The 14919-nt window shown below is 39.2% G+C and overlaps 1 protein-coding gene across 2 annotated transcripts in view; it reads left to right on the top strand.

Annotated features, from left to right (window-relative positions):
- The first annotated feature begins 881 nt into the window (after positions 1 to 881).
- WASL (WASP like actin nucleation promoting factor) overlaps positions 882 to 14919 on the top strand; it is a 76297-nt gene continuing 62259 nt past the window's right edge. For both annotated transcript variants that reach the window (XM_032304230.1, XM_032304231.1), the window contains exon 1: positions 882 to 1341. In XM_032304230.1, the coding sequence (XP_032160121.1) occupies positions 1225 to 1341 (117 nt within the window). In that variant the 5' untranslated portion in view covers positions 882 to 1224. The remainder of the gene's footprint in view (positions 1342 to 14919) is intronic.

Raw genomic sequence — 14919 nt, forward strand, 5'->3', positions numbered from 1 at the left:
TCTGAGGCATACAAATTTAACAAAAATTCTTGAGATTTTCTTCTAAGGATTAAATCAAACTACCTATTTTCCTGTGTGACATCCCCGTATGGGCGCATTTCTTTTGGATAAAAAGACAAGAGTGTTTGGGGTTTGAGAGAAAGAAAAAGATGGGGAAGGGGGGGAGCATATTTTCCAATTCACAAGACAGGGAAAAATGTGTTCAGGGCACGTCAGAGAAGAGAAATTGAATTTAAATGTTCCAAATACATTTATCCCACGCAACACTCCGCAAACGGTAGAAAAAAAAATTTTTTTTAAGCGCGTTTGATTTTTGTTAACCTCCATCAGCAAGATCTGTCTTTCACAATACTGGGAGAGGCCTGTTTGTTCCTCCACTCCCACTGCTGAAGTTTGGACAAAGTTTGAGAAACCCCAGGCACCTGCGGCTCTGACCGAAACCGGCGAGGAGCACAGGGAGCGCGTCCCCTCTTTCCAGTCTTCCGTCTCCAGATTCCAGATCTTTTTGACCCGCGATGTGAACGTCCGGCTGCCGCGCCCCCCAAATAAGAGCTATTCTGGGGCGGGGGGACCTGGGTCTTTACCGACGCTTCGCCAAGGTGTGCGTCCGCGGCCCGGGGGCGGGCGGCCCCTCTTCCCTGCAGGCGGCTGCCGCCGGGCCCGAGCCCCACAGAAGCGAGGCCAGAGGCCGGGACCTGGACGCGTGATCACAGCTCCGCGTCCCACCTCGCAGCCCGCGCCCCGCCGGAAGGGGGCGGGGCCTCGGGCCGGCGCGGCGAGGCCGGCCGCGGCGTGGGGTGGGGGGGGAGGTGCTCCTCAGGGGCCCGGCCTGCAGCCGCGCGTTTCCGGCGCGCTCCCCCGCGTCCTGCGTCCTGTGGTCTCGTCCGCCCCCGCTGCCATGTTGGATTGTGCGGCCGCCACCGCCGCCGCTGCTGCCGCCGGAGAAGGTTTGGAGGAGGAGTTGGGAGTTTAGCGCAGTCGCCAGAGAACGAAGACAACGGCCATCCGGCCGGAGCCTAGCCGGGCGGGAGCCGGGAGCTTCCCTTTCCCTGCGCGGCCCGTCGTTGGCTCCTCCTTCCCGTGGCCTCCTCCTCCCCGCGCCCGAGGAGCTGCGAGATGCTGCGCCTCTGATTCCCCTCCTCCTACCCCTGTCACCGAGAGGGGAAAGAGCGCTCGCCTACTCGCCGGAGACGGCCCTGGACTCGCAACCCCGCCAGCGAAACCATGAGCTCCGGCCAGCAGCAGCCGCCGCCACCGCGGAGGGTCACCAATGTGGGGTCCTTGCTGCTCACCCCGCAGGAGAATGAGTCTCTCTTCACCTTCCTCGGCAAGAAATGTGTGGTCAGTGGCCGAGACCCGCGTCTCCATCCCCTCCCCGACGTTACCTCACGGGCCCGGGAAGTGGGAGTGGGGAAGAAGGCGGGAGCGGCGCGGGGAGGGTCCGGCTGCCGGCCAGGCCTCCAGCCAGCCGGCTCCCTGGGTACGGGCTCTGCGGGCCGGGGCCGCCGGACGCCGCCTCCCGAAGCTGCCCGGGAGCACGGAAAGTGTCACCTCCGCAGGCCTGTCCTGGAACCCTGCCTGGCCGGGCCCGGGTCTGCGCCCTTGCTGCTGGTTCAAACTTTGCTCTCAGGCCACAAGGGGATTTTATTCTTGCACGAGCTGCTCGATCTTAAAAACCGGGCCTCTGTACTGGCCCTCGCTTCACCTCCTAACTGCTTGATTTGGGGGTACCTTCTTTCACAATGGCTGAGGTTCAGGAGTGGGTAGGTCAAGGAATGAAGCCCAGATATGAATGAAGAGGACCAGATCGGGGTATTTGATCCCCCTTTAGGATCCCAGGAGGGAATGAAGTCGAGTGCATCGGTTCAGAATGAGGGCAGGAAATGCTACTGATCCCCATTTGCAGAGAACCAGCGTTTATTTCTCCAGCAATCTCGCCCAGGCCTGGTTTCTGCTCTCCTCCCCACTGACTTTTTTTTTTTTTTTTTTCCCCCATTGGTGGGAGGAGGTGCTGCTCTCCCCACAACCATGCGCAGGGGAACCGCAATCTCTAGTAGTTCTGGGCCTTTGGGGGCCTGAGAGTGATTCTTAGGTTGGTGCTGTGCGGCCTGTTCCAACCCCAGATGGCCGGTTGGGAGCAAGCAGTTCTGCTGTGGGAAGGGGAATGTGTGTTGTTGACGGAAGCATTCATTACATTGGCTGCTGGCACTTCTGGGGGTGGGGAGGTTCTGCTCTGTGGTGTAGGCCTTGTCAGGCTGCATCTTACTGCGGTGGCTGGGTTGAACTGTGGTTGAGTTTGTTCAAAGGCTGTTTGGGTCCCTTTCTCCCCTCCTTGGCGTGTTAGCACCTGCACTGTCTGTGCCGCGGCGACTCAGGAAACCCCTACTGAAATGTCCACAGAGCAGTACCATTTTACAACTTTTCTTAGTAGTGTTAAGCTAGGCTACGTCTGCTTGTTTAAGAAGTTAAGATTAGACAGTTTCTGGAAAGTTACCGTATGGGTTAATTGTTAACTTTATAGGAGTCAACCTTTTGTATCCTCTTGGAGATTGAATCATTACATTTAATTCAGATGTGTTTCATATTTTGCTGATTAGAAGAATGAAATAAGAAGACTGGTTTAAAATCAATATTTTGAGAAACGACTTTAAGGATAATCAAGTCCCCCCCACCCCCACTGCTTTTAAACAAATGAGAAAACTGAGCCAGTGAACCCTAAGTCACACAGCAGTTTAGTAATGTAACCAGAACTAGAAAACCTGGACTCCTGATGCGTAGTTTGTTGTACTTTCCACTACATCATGTTGTTTTAGAAGGGTATTTCTCTTAATTTGTTATTGATTTATTTCAAAAAGTCGTGCAGAAGGAATAATCACTTCTTTTTTTTCCATCAGAACTTGATACAATTGGAGTGTGAGATTCTTAAAAGCAGCACTAACTTTTGTATATTTTCAGGTTAGGAAAATCTCCAGCTCTTTAAATGTTACATTATCTGCAAATGAAAAAAAATTAAAATTTCACTGGTTTATTTTTATTTGCTATGTAATCTGTGTCAGAAAGGAAGTAGTTGTATTATGTTTTACATACCAGACACATTAACTTTAGGCAGGAAGGACGTTACATTTAAACACGAGTGCACTGACTAATTGCTCTGTGCTTACCTGTAATGTTTACTGGTTTCAAAAAAAAGATGTGGAAGAATACTGTCATTGAGATAGTTTTGCTTTCTGGTTAGCATAAGTGGATTGCAGAATGAGCCATCAGTATTCATTGCTCAATATCTTTATGTCATCTATTATTCATCACCTTTACCTTTTGAATTTGTCATTTAAAACCACACTCTAGTGGTATGAAATTATTGTGAAGATTAACTTTTAATATTTGAAGTCTCCAGTTACTTGAGTAAAGTAAGACTATTTTAATTTTTTGAACGATCTTTTTTTTCCTCTTTGCTGACTTGCAGGTTTTTTTTAGCTTAAAATAATAGTGAAATAGGTTTATCTCATTTAAAAAAAAATCAGCAATAACGTTTACAAGTCAGACCAGATTTCTTAAGGAAGAAGTGTATTCAGAGCCATATCTAAGCGTTCAAGGAATGAAACATAAGTAGTTATATAGTCCCAGTTCTGGAGGAGCTGCATTCCTTCTTTGACTCAACAAATATATATTGAGTAACTAAATGTTGAGGTCAAAATCAGGGTAGATGCCTGCCCTCAAGAAGCTTCACTGTCTCAAAAGGGAAACAAGTAAGTAAACTGATGAGTAAGTCAGAATGATGTGTAAGATGCTGCATGTCACAGTGCAGAATGTCTTGGCTTGTAGTCAGCACATCAGAGTTCAAACTCATTTGGTCACTTAGGACAAGTTTTGTTCTTGTTTTTTTCTTTTCTTTTTCTTTTTTTTTTTTTTTTTTTTACTTCTTGCGATAGAATTGATTTTCTCATTTCTAAAATAGGGATACTGTCTGATGGGATGATTTTATGGATTAGGAGGACCATATGTAAATATAAGGATGGTGGGTTTTTTTTTTTTTTAAGTTTAGGAGTTTAAAAGAGGATGAATTATATTTTTTAGGTTGGGTGATACCTGACTATTTAAGATTAGTATATGCTCCCAGGTTGATGAGAGAAATGAGACATCTTGGAAAGTTGGAGGCCTACTAGTAGTTTGTTACGGAGCAAGGAGGATTTCTGTTTGGTTCTCAAATTTAGGTATGCATTAGAAACATTGTAGAGATTACAAATATTGCTAGCTGGCATTCCTAGATAATATTCAGTGAGTCTGAGGTGGAACTTGGGCATTTCTATTTTTAGCAGGCTTAACAGGAGACTTTAACATATATGAAATTTACTGTTTTCTGATAGGATAATCCTGGAACACATTTGAAATGCTTGTTTCCCTTTACTCTTGGGTGTGTATTTTGTGAGTTAAGTTTAAATTAAAAAAAAAGATTTTTTTGTTTTGTTTTGTCTTGTTTGTTTTAGTACAGACTATCTCTAATAAGGTATCATTGTGTATTTCATAGATGTAAGAGAGAGATACAGTTGATGAAGTTTTGTACTGGTTAGTACACAAGATCAGGTATGACTGTTAGAAAGTTGGGGGGAAAGTTGAAGGTGCTATAGAAGGTCGATTGACGGTTGTAAGAGTGGAGACAAAGGAGATCAGGTAAGTATTTAACAGTAGTGTACATGAGATTTGAGGGCCTAAATTAAGGCACTGCTGGTAGGAATTCCAGGACAATTAAAAAGTCTTTTAGTAGGATTTCATTCCACTTAGATTTAGTGGGTGAGGGAAGAGAATTAGGTTAAAGTCAGGTATAACCACCAGCAGAAAAAGTATGCAGAGACATGCATACGTAACTAAGTGGAAATATGCCTTGTATTAGACTCCATGTTGGTGATTGGTTTGATGGAAGAGGTGAATCTTAAATCTATTTTGCCACAGTTTTAAAGAACAGATTTTGTGAAAGATGAGGTTTCACTTAAAGTTATGTGTAATAAGTCAGTATATGTTAAGTATTTTTACTTAAGTAGTTCTGATGCAGTTCATTAGCTGGGGTATTTTCTTAGAACAATTAAGAGTTTAAAAACAAGATTATCAAAAAACCCATCAAGATTATCAGCTCTTGGGGTACCTGGCTGGCTCAGTGGGTTAAGCCTCTGCCTTCTGCTCAGGTCCTGGGATGGACTCTACCTCAGGCTTCCTGCTCAACAGGGGACCTCCTGCTCCCTCTCCTCCCCATTTGTGCTCTCTGTGCAAGATATTATTATTAAATAAATAAAATCTGTAAAAAAAAAAAAAAAGGCTGTCAGGTCTTATTTTGTAGTTAGTTCTGTTGTACTGTGATTTAACTTACTTTCTGTAGAGTATATGCCATCTTGCCAAGTGAGGTTTAGTATATGTAGTCCTGAAAAAGAAATTCAGGATTGGGAAAAGTAAAATCTTACACTAGCTCTCTACAACCATCTTTGGGTTGAGGTTAGTAATGTTGACTGCTGCTTATTTCTACCATGCTGACCTGGTTTATTACAAGATTTAGTGGTGTTTAAGGAGCCATTTTTATTAACCATCTTTAATTTTCATTTCTTTTGATTCCTCAGTACTTGTTTTAACTTGCTTATAATCTTTTGTTAGTTTTTTGGTTTGTTTTCTCACCCTGTATGTAATTTTGGGAGATTAGACCTTATGCCTATGTAGTTTTCTATAATTTTTATGACATCTAGTGTACAGATCACTGACCACTTATTAATTAATTATACTTGCTAACTCTTTTATTCCTTAGGAGCTCATTTAGTATTTCTCATTGCTCAGTCAGGTTGTTAAAGTCTTCAGTTTCTGATGCAAGTTGTATTTGTACTTAAATCTTCCTCTTTTAGAACAAATGGTTGGGCGTCTGGGTGGCTCAGTGAGTTAAGCCTCTGCCTTTGGCTCAGGTCATGATCTCAGGGTCCTGGGATTGAGTCCCACATCAGGCTCTCTGCTTGGCAGGGAGCCCGCTTCCTCCTCTCTCTCTCTCTGTCTGCCTCTCTGCTTACTTGTGATCTCTCTGTCAAATAAATAAATAAAATCTTAAAAAAAAAAAAAAAAAACAAAACCCAGAATGGTTTAAGTCAGATGCTGAATACAGGTGGTAATAGTAGCTGTCCCAATAGTTACTTTGTTTCTGTTTTAAATTCTACAATAGGTTTATAGGAAGAGGTGCCTAGTAGGGTCATTGTTTTGATGAAGGCCTGAATTAAGGCAGCACTGGTGGGAAGTTAGGGCTGAGAATGTATTTCACCTTGAGTTTTGGAAGAGAAAGAAGGCTAATACTTACGGGATTTGGAATATACGAGGCAGAGAAGGCAACCTTGTCTAGTATGGAGGGAAAAGGTGATTATAAAAGTGTGTGTCATATGGGATAAACTATAAGTATAGGAGGAGATTTAGAAGAATCTAGCAGATTTGGGTTATAAATCCTATTTCTTGTAATTCTTAGCTTATTGTCAAATTTCTTAGCCAATATGAGCCTTAATGTCTAGATTTATAAAATGGGCTTACTCAAGGATTTCAGAGAATAATGCTATAATGTATGTATAGCACTTGGAGTACCTGCCACTTCTAAAGTGTTCTGGTTGTTTGGGGAAGCATGTGAAAGAAGGTAAAGAAGAGTTTAAAAAGGTTTTTGTTTAAGTGTGAGATTCAGCAGTTACAGTGAACTGACTTGGTCATTTTATTTTATTTTATTTCTATTATTTATTTATTTTAATACTATTTTAAAATATTTTTATTTATGTTTTGACAGAGAGACAGCGAGAGAGGGAACACAAGTAGGGGGAACCGAAGAGGGAGACACAGGCTTCCTGCTGAGAGCAGGGAGCCCAATGTAGGGCTCTGTCCCAGGACCCTGGGATCATGACGTGAGCTGAAGGTGGACAGTTAACCACTGAGCCACCCAGGCACGCTTGGCTTGGTCATTTTTAAAGAAACTAATTCAAAGTTGAGGTATAAAAGAGCGGATAGAGGTTATTAATTGAAAGTTGATCTGTCTGGGAGTTTATAGAACCCAGGATAGAGGTCACTTTCACTAAAGGTTTTGGAAGCAAAGCAAGTTTATACATTCTTGTCCACTGTAATATATATTGTTAACTGTAACTGTGACTCTCAGTGGTGTATGAGTGAACAGTCTAGTACTTTTAAGTGGTTATGTATTAGTAATTAGAAGACATTTTGTGTATTTAACTCTTCATAAATACATGTAAGAGAAATATATCCTGTTTTTATTTGTTACATCTATCGTATCTCTATCAGCATTCTTAATAGTGGAGGATTAATGACTATAATATCAATATAGGAGAGTGAAATTAATTAGACAATATTAGTTTCACTTTGGAGTTAATGTTTTGTGGAGGAATTATGACCCTTTTTTAAAGAGACCAAATAATTGCATTTAGAATACTATTGAAGAGGGAAATCTAGAAAAGCCACCTTTAGAAAATGGAATCAAATGAAAGATTTGAAGTGACTTAATAGTTCAATTACTGTGGGTTTCTGTTAGTTTCCTTGGTTTCTCAGTTTCCTTGGCCCCTTGGTTCCTCTGCCATAGTGATTTTTTAAACTTATTTTTAACTTGATCTGAACATTACTATAGAAATCTGTCTTTGTGAAAGGGGTGCTCTTTGAACACCAAATAAACTCAAACAAAAGGGAAATATGAGAGATACCTAGGAATATAAAATGCTATTAAAAATGATATGCGATCAGAATTATCATAAGCTAAACAAACATACAGTAGTCTTTGGACAATGAAATGTTTTTCAAGTTTCATTTTCAAGTTAAATTTTATATTAGATTTGGAGAAGCTAAATCTAGTATTTTCATTTAATTATTAAGATAGAGGTGAAATTGTTTATTTGTCATGTCTTTGGTTCCAGAATAAAAAATTTTAAGAGATATTGTTCCTCCACTGTGATGAATACTTCTGTTGCCGTAAAATATTAGAGGATCCTTAAATACCTAAGAAATTTTCATTATAGTGAAGGAGTTGATTGGTTTGTATGTAATTCATAAAGCTAGTTAGAAACCCAGATGATTTCCTCTCTTTTTATTAATGAAATGTCATCATGATCAAGTACCGAGGACTTACTGAGAACATAACATCCTCTCAGTATCTTAGAATACATGAAAGGAGTAAGGAAGATTCAGTCCTTATTCCTTAGCTGGGGAAGACAAAAATCATGCACAAAAAGATACGTTTTCCAAGCCAGCCCATACTAAAGATTTAAATAATAAAGAGGAAAGTTAGATTACCATGGGTTTTGGTACATCATTGTGGGGCTTGAACATGAGGACTTAAAATGTCCTCAAATTGTCAGGAACAAGGAAGCAACTCAGTTCAAGTTGAGGGAAATACGTAAGTTCAGACTATAACATTTGCAAGAGTATTAGGAAATATTAAATAGACTGGCTTGGCTAGAATGGTGTTTGCTTGAGAACACAATAAATGATAAGTTTGAAGGGTAAGTTGAGGCCAGATTTTGAAGGACCTTGACCTTCAGATGTTGAGCTTTAGTTCTTAAGTAGTACGAGGTCAAAAAGATCTTTGATTCAAAAAGTATCAAGCTGGAAGGATCTAGAGATGGGGAAAGCTAGAAATTACATTCGTAGTGGAAATAATTCAGTAATGGTTTAAAGTTTAGTAAACATTCTCATATTCATTATCTCAGCTGACCTGGCCTGGCTAAGGAACCTGAATTGTAGCAGCATCTGGAACAAAAGAAGGGTTATGAGGTATAGTAAATCCATGGTCTTTGTGCACATGGCAGACACCACCTACCACTCATAGCATTTTTTCCTACTATGTCCACATATGGTCTCTGAATACTTAGCATATCCCTACAGGTGGCCACTACCGATCAGTCCAGGTTTTGCAAAGATGAAATCTAGTTGCCGTGCCATGGCTGTGTAATAAAAATATTTTGAAGAAAAAAATGGCAATGTTTAGTTGGCTGTATGAATTCCAGATGACAACAGAAACTCCTGATAGTAATGGTTAGATAGTAGAGACTGTAGGAGTAGAGCTTTTGGATTCCTTTGCAGTGTTGATTATTGAGGCCTTGGGAGTGAATTCAGTCTATGAAGGTGTCAGTGCAGGTCAGGATCACAGAGGGAACTAGTATAACCCATATTTGACTTGGCCAGTATTTGAGAAGGGTGGATTTCAGTGAGTAGTTGGAGGGAAAGATGTTCTCTTTAATTTATCTGAAAAATGGTATTATACATGCTGTTCTGAAACTTAATTTTTTCACTTATATTAATATATCTTTCATATATTTCCATCTTCATTTATATCTATTGCATAGTTTTTTTTTTTTTTTAATACATCCTCTGTTTTGTGAGTTTCTTGTAACTTACTGTAACTGTTGATAAGTGTATTAACTTTCTGGGGCTACCATAATGAAGTATCACAAACGAGGTAGCCTAAAAGGCAAATGTATTCTTGCTTACTTTGGAGGCTAGCAGTCAGAAATCAGGGTGTTTGCGGAGTTGGTTCCTTCTGGAGGCACTGAGAGAATTTGTCTCATGCCTCTCTCTTAGCTTCTGGCATTGCTGGCAATCCTTGATGTTCCTTGGCTTAGAGATTCATGACTCTAATCTCTACCTATGTAATCACATGGTGTTCTCTACCTGTCTGTGTTTTCTCTTATAAGGATACCAGTCATTGGATTAATGTCAGCCCTAATGACCTCATTTTAACGTTGTTACACTTTGCAAAGCAGCACTTTGAAAGTAAGGTCCATTTGTAGATACAGGTATTAGAACTTCAATATATCTTTTAAGGAGACATAATTCAGTCCTGGACGTTAGGTATTTTTTACTTTCCAAGTTTTTGCCTTTAGAAAATGTGCTATAGGGACACCTAGGTGGCTCAGTTAAGCGTCTGCCTTCGGCTCAGGTTATGAGCCCAGCCAGGGCCCTGGAATCAGTCCCACATCAGGCTCCCTCTTTCTCTGCCTGCTGCTCCCCTTGCTTGTGCTCTCTCCTTGTCAGATGAATAAATAAAATCTTTAGAAAGTGTACTGAGCGCCGGGGTGGCTCAGTTGGTTAAGCTACTGCCTTTGGCTCAAGGTCATGGTTCTGGAGTCCCAGGATTGAGTCCCCATCCATGCTCCCTGCTCAGCCTCTGAGAAGCCTCCGATTGACCCTCTGACCCTCCCCTTCTTGTTCTCTCTCTCTCTCTCTCACTCTCATTCTCTCTTTTTCAAATAAATAAGTAAAGTAAAATAAATAAAATAATTATATATATTTTAATACATACCGCTGGATTGTCTTCCAAAGCAGTTGTTTCTGAACTCCATATATTCTTACCAATATTCGTATTTGAAAATCATTTCCATCTTGACAGTTACACTGGCCAAAAAAAAAAAAAAAATCGTATTTGATTTGTAGTTTTTAGTGAAGTTAAATATTTTTTCATGTCTGGTTATTGATACTTCTGTGAATTATTCTTGTCTTTAGACCAGTTTTTCTATTGGGCTTTTTTTCCCCCGTAGTTATTTGAAGAACTCTTTAGGGATAGTTACTGTATATTACAGGTGGGTTTGTTTGTTTTGTTTTGTTTTGTTTTGTTTTGCAATTTGTCATTTATCTTTAGCAGAAGTATACTTGGTGTTTCTGTTCATTGCATGGGATTTGAAGTTTTGTACAGTTAGATATAATAATCTTTTCTATTATTCCAAGCTTTCATTTAATACTGCCCTAGCTTAGAATTGCAAAAATATTTTCTCAATTTTCTTACCTTTGTGGTTATATTTTGAACATTTTATCTTCGATCTTTCTGGAAATAGCTTTGGAAAATGAGTATAGAAGAAATCCAGCTTTATATTTTTACAAATGGCTAGTTGTCCCAATACCATTTATTGAACAGTTTTTTCTTTCATCTATTTGAAATGCAACCTTTATTATTTACTAAATTTCCAGATGTACTTACATGTATTTTTGCATTCTCTTCTATTTATTTATTTCTTTGCCTGTTAGAGAAATTTTAATGAATGTAACTTTATAATGATGGTAGAGTTTGATTATCATTAAGCCCCTCATTACTCTCCTTTTCAGTATCTTCTGGCTATTTTTATGTGCCTATGCTTTGTATTTTTTTAAGACTTAGCTACCATCTCTGTCCCCCAGAAAATATTTGCTTTGATTTGGAATAGCATTGAATTTGTAGATTAAGTTAGGAAGAATTGACATATTATGGCTTCCCATTGGAAAACAAGTCTTTTATTTACTATTTAGTTCTTATTTCATTCTGTAGTTTTATGATTTTCTTATCATATGTATTAGCCATTTAAAGTTGTTTTAGAGTGTAAAAGTAATGTCCACTTATACTCATTGTTTAAAACATACACATACACAGTGCACTATACAGCATCAAAAGTTAAAATACTCTTTTACCCCTCTAAGCCTCCAGTACAGTTAGGCTTCATAAAACACTCTCCTTAATGGTTTAATGTGACTGTTGCCCTTTTTTTTTTTTTTTCACTTTTATGTGCATTCAGTGCTATAAATTCTAAGTGCTGTTTTTGCTTCATGCCACAAATTTTGCTAAGTTATATTTTCATTTTCATTTTCATTTAACTCCACATTATTTTTTAAATTTCTCAAGACTTGGAGCACCTGGATGCCTCAGTTGTTTAAGCATCTGCCTTTGGCTCAGGTCGTGGTCCTAGGGTTGGGATTGAGCCCTGTGTAGGGCTCCTTGCTCAGTGGGGAGTCTGCTTCTCCCTCTCCCTCTGCCCCTTTCCACCATTTGTGTGCACGCTCGCTCTCTCTCCCCACTCTCTCACTTTCAAATAAGTAAATAATTTTTAAAAATTAATTTCTCAAAACCCTTTTAAATCCTGTGTTATATAGCAATATGTTTAACTCCAAATATTTTGAAAATTTCTTTTATTGATTTCCACATTGTTGTCTGCTTTGCATGATTTGTTATTTTATTTTTTAATTTTTATTATTTTTTATTTTTTTTAATTTTTTTTTTTAAGATTTTATTTATTTATTTGACAGAGAGAAATCACAAGTAGATGGAGAGGCAGGCAGAGAGAGAGAGAGAGAGAGGGAAGCAGGCTCCCTGCTGAGCAGAGAGCCCGATGCGGGACTCGATCCCAGGACCCTGAGATCACGACCTGAGCCGAAGGCAGCGGCTTAACCCACTGAGCCACCCAGGCGCCCTTAATTTTTATTTTTAAAAAGATTTTATTTACTATTGAAAGAGAGAGATCCTGATTGGAGTGGGGGGGAGCAGGGAGGGAGAAGCAGACTCCCTGCTTAGCAGGGAGCCATACATGGGGCTCAGCCCCAGAACCTGGGGATCATGGCCTGAGCCAAAGGCAGATGCTTAACTGACTGAGCCACCCAGGTACTCCTCTCTTCTTTTAAATTTAAGTTGTGTTTTATGGCCCAGAATTGTCTCTCACTTGGTGATTATTCCATGTGGACCTGAGAGAGATGTATATTTTGCTGTTGAATGAAGTATTCTATAAATGTGAACTAGATCCAGCTTACCAACGAATAATAGTGTTGAGTCCTCACTGATTTTCTGCCAATTAGATCTGTCAGTTATTGCTTGAATACTGCTGGAGTCTCCAGCTTAAATAGTGGATTCATCTGTTTTTTCTTGCAGTTCTGTCAGCTTTTGCCTCATGTATTTTAATGCTCTGTTGTTAAATGCAGACTATTAAATATTGTTATATCTTCCTGAGAATTGGTCTCCTTATCATTATGTAATGTCCCTCTTTATTCCTGACAATCTTCCTTGCTCTAAAGCGTGCTTTTTTTTTTTTTTTTTCTTCCAATTTGTCAGAGAAAGAGAGTACAAGCAGGGGAGCACCAGGCAGAGGGAGAGGAAGAAGCAGGCTTCCTGCTGAGCAAGGAGCCCGATGTAGGACTCTATCCTCATGACCTGAGTGGGAGGCAGATGCTTAACTGACTGAGCCACCCAAGTGTCCCACTCTAAAGTATGCTTTGCCCAAAATTAATATAGCTACTCCAGCTTTCTTTCATGTAGTGTTGGATAGAATATTTTTCTCTTTGCTTTTAATTATCTGTCTTTATAATTAAATTTTTTATTTTTATTTATTTATTTTTTGGGTAAACAACATACACTTGGCTCTCCTTTTTAATCCACTCTGACAGTCACTCCCTTTTAATTAGTATATTTAGACCACTTATATTTAAAGTGATTACTGATATAATTGGATTAAGGTCTACTATATTGTTTTTTTCTATTTGTTGCCCTTGTTCATTGTTTCATTTTTTCTTCTTCTGCTCTTTTTCTGCTTTGTCTTTTTTAGAGATATTTATTTATTTATTTTAAAGAGAGAGGGAGCATGTGCACATGTGAGGGGGGGCAGGGATATAGGGAGAGAGCATCTGAAGCGGACTCTGCACTCAGCTCAGAGCCCAGTGTGGGGCTTGATGTTAGGAGTGCCAGATTGTGCCCTGAGCTGAAACCAGGAGTTGGGGGCTTAACTGACTGAGCTACCCAGGTGCCCCAAGCTTTGTTTGGTTTTAATTGAGCATTTTATATGATTCCATTTTAATTCCTCTCAACATATCAATTGTATTTCTTAAAAAAAATTTTTTAGTGGCTCCCCTACATCCTGCAGTATACATTTATAGTCAGTCTAAGTCTAATATCAAATAACAGTATTGCCTCATGGCTAGTGTAAGTACCTTATGACAGAATACTCCCAATTCTTCCATGTCATCCCTTATAACATTGCTTTCAGTCATTTTGCCGATCTATAAACCATAATCACTAAATACATTGGTGCTGTTATGTGTTAGAGCAGTTAAAAATAAGAAAAATAAAAGATTTTATTTAACCTTCATTTATTCTTTTTCTAACCCTTTCTTCTTACAAAGTATATTCATGTTTCTGACATTTCATTTACTTCCCTCTAAGGAATTTTTAGTACTTATTGTAGGTAGGCTTCTTGTCTAGTGGGAACAAATTGAATTTGTTTGTCTTAAAAAGTACTTAACCACTTTTGAGGCTAATTTTGCTGAATACAGAATTGTAGATTGGTGGGTTTTTCTTTTAGCCCTTTAAATATCTTACGCCACTCTCCTGTTTGTATGGCTTTTGAGACATTTGATGCAGTTCTTACTTCTGATAGGAGGAGAAATTCCTCTGATAGGAATTCTTAGGTTTACTTAAATACTGAATGAATCCTTAATTTTTCAAGCCTGTTTTGATGCATCTAATGATTATGATCTTTTTCTTATTTTTTAGGAGAACTCAGAGAAGTTTCTGAAGCAGAAGTTATTTTAATTCTTTATTCGATTAAACATACTGTGCATAATTTTAATGTCACATTAAAAGACCTTGAAATAATGTTCATAGTATATAGCTAAGCAGTTAATATGTACTGAATTTAACTATCAGGAATTTACTATTTAGGACATGTAGAAATCAGGGAACTGGTTTTATGCATACACCTACTTCTTTACTGAAAGACTGCTAGTGCTACATTTTTAATTTTTGTATTGTACCTTTCTTCCATGAGCTCAGACCAACCTGTTCATTTCTAAAAACAGAATTTTCCCACAGAATACTAGGAAACAGTATGAATAACTCAAAAAATTATGTAATATTCAGGTGTGAGACTTTGGGAAAAGGTCTCTGATAGCAGTCAAGTGACTGATTATTTAAAAAATGACTTCTCCTTTCCATTAAAAATATAGTGTTTATTATAGAGATTAAGACCTTCACTGTCTGATAATGTACCTGGTAGCCACTAACCACATGTGACTGTTGAGCACTTGAAGTATTATTAGTTCAAATTGATATGTACAGTAACTATGGTATACACGCTGGATTTCTAAGACTTAGTACAAAAAGGAATGCAAAATATTTCACTAAGATTTTAATAT

This window comes from Mustela erminea, chromosome 11 (assembly GCF_009829155.1).
Source record: "Mustela erminea isolate mMusErm1 chromosome 11, mMusErm1.Pri, whole genome shotgun sequence".
Taxonomy (NCBI): Eukaryota; Metazoa; Chordata; class Mammalia; order Carnivora; family Mustelidae; genus Mustela; species Mustela erminea.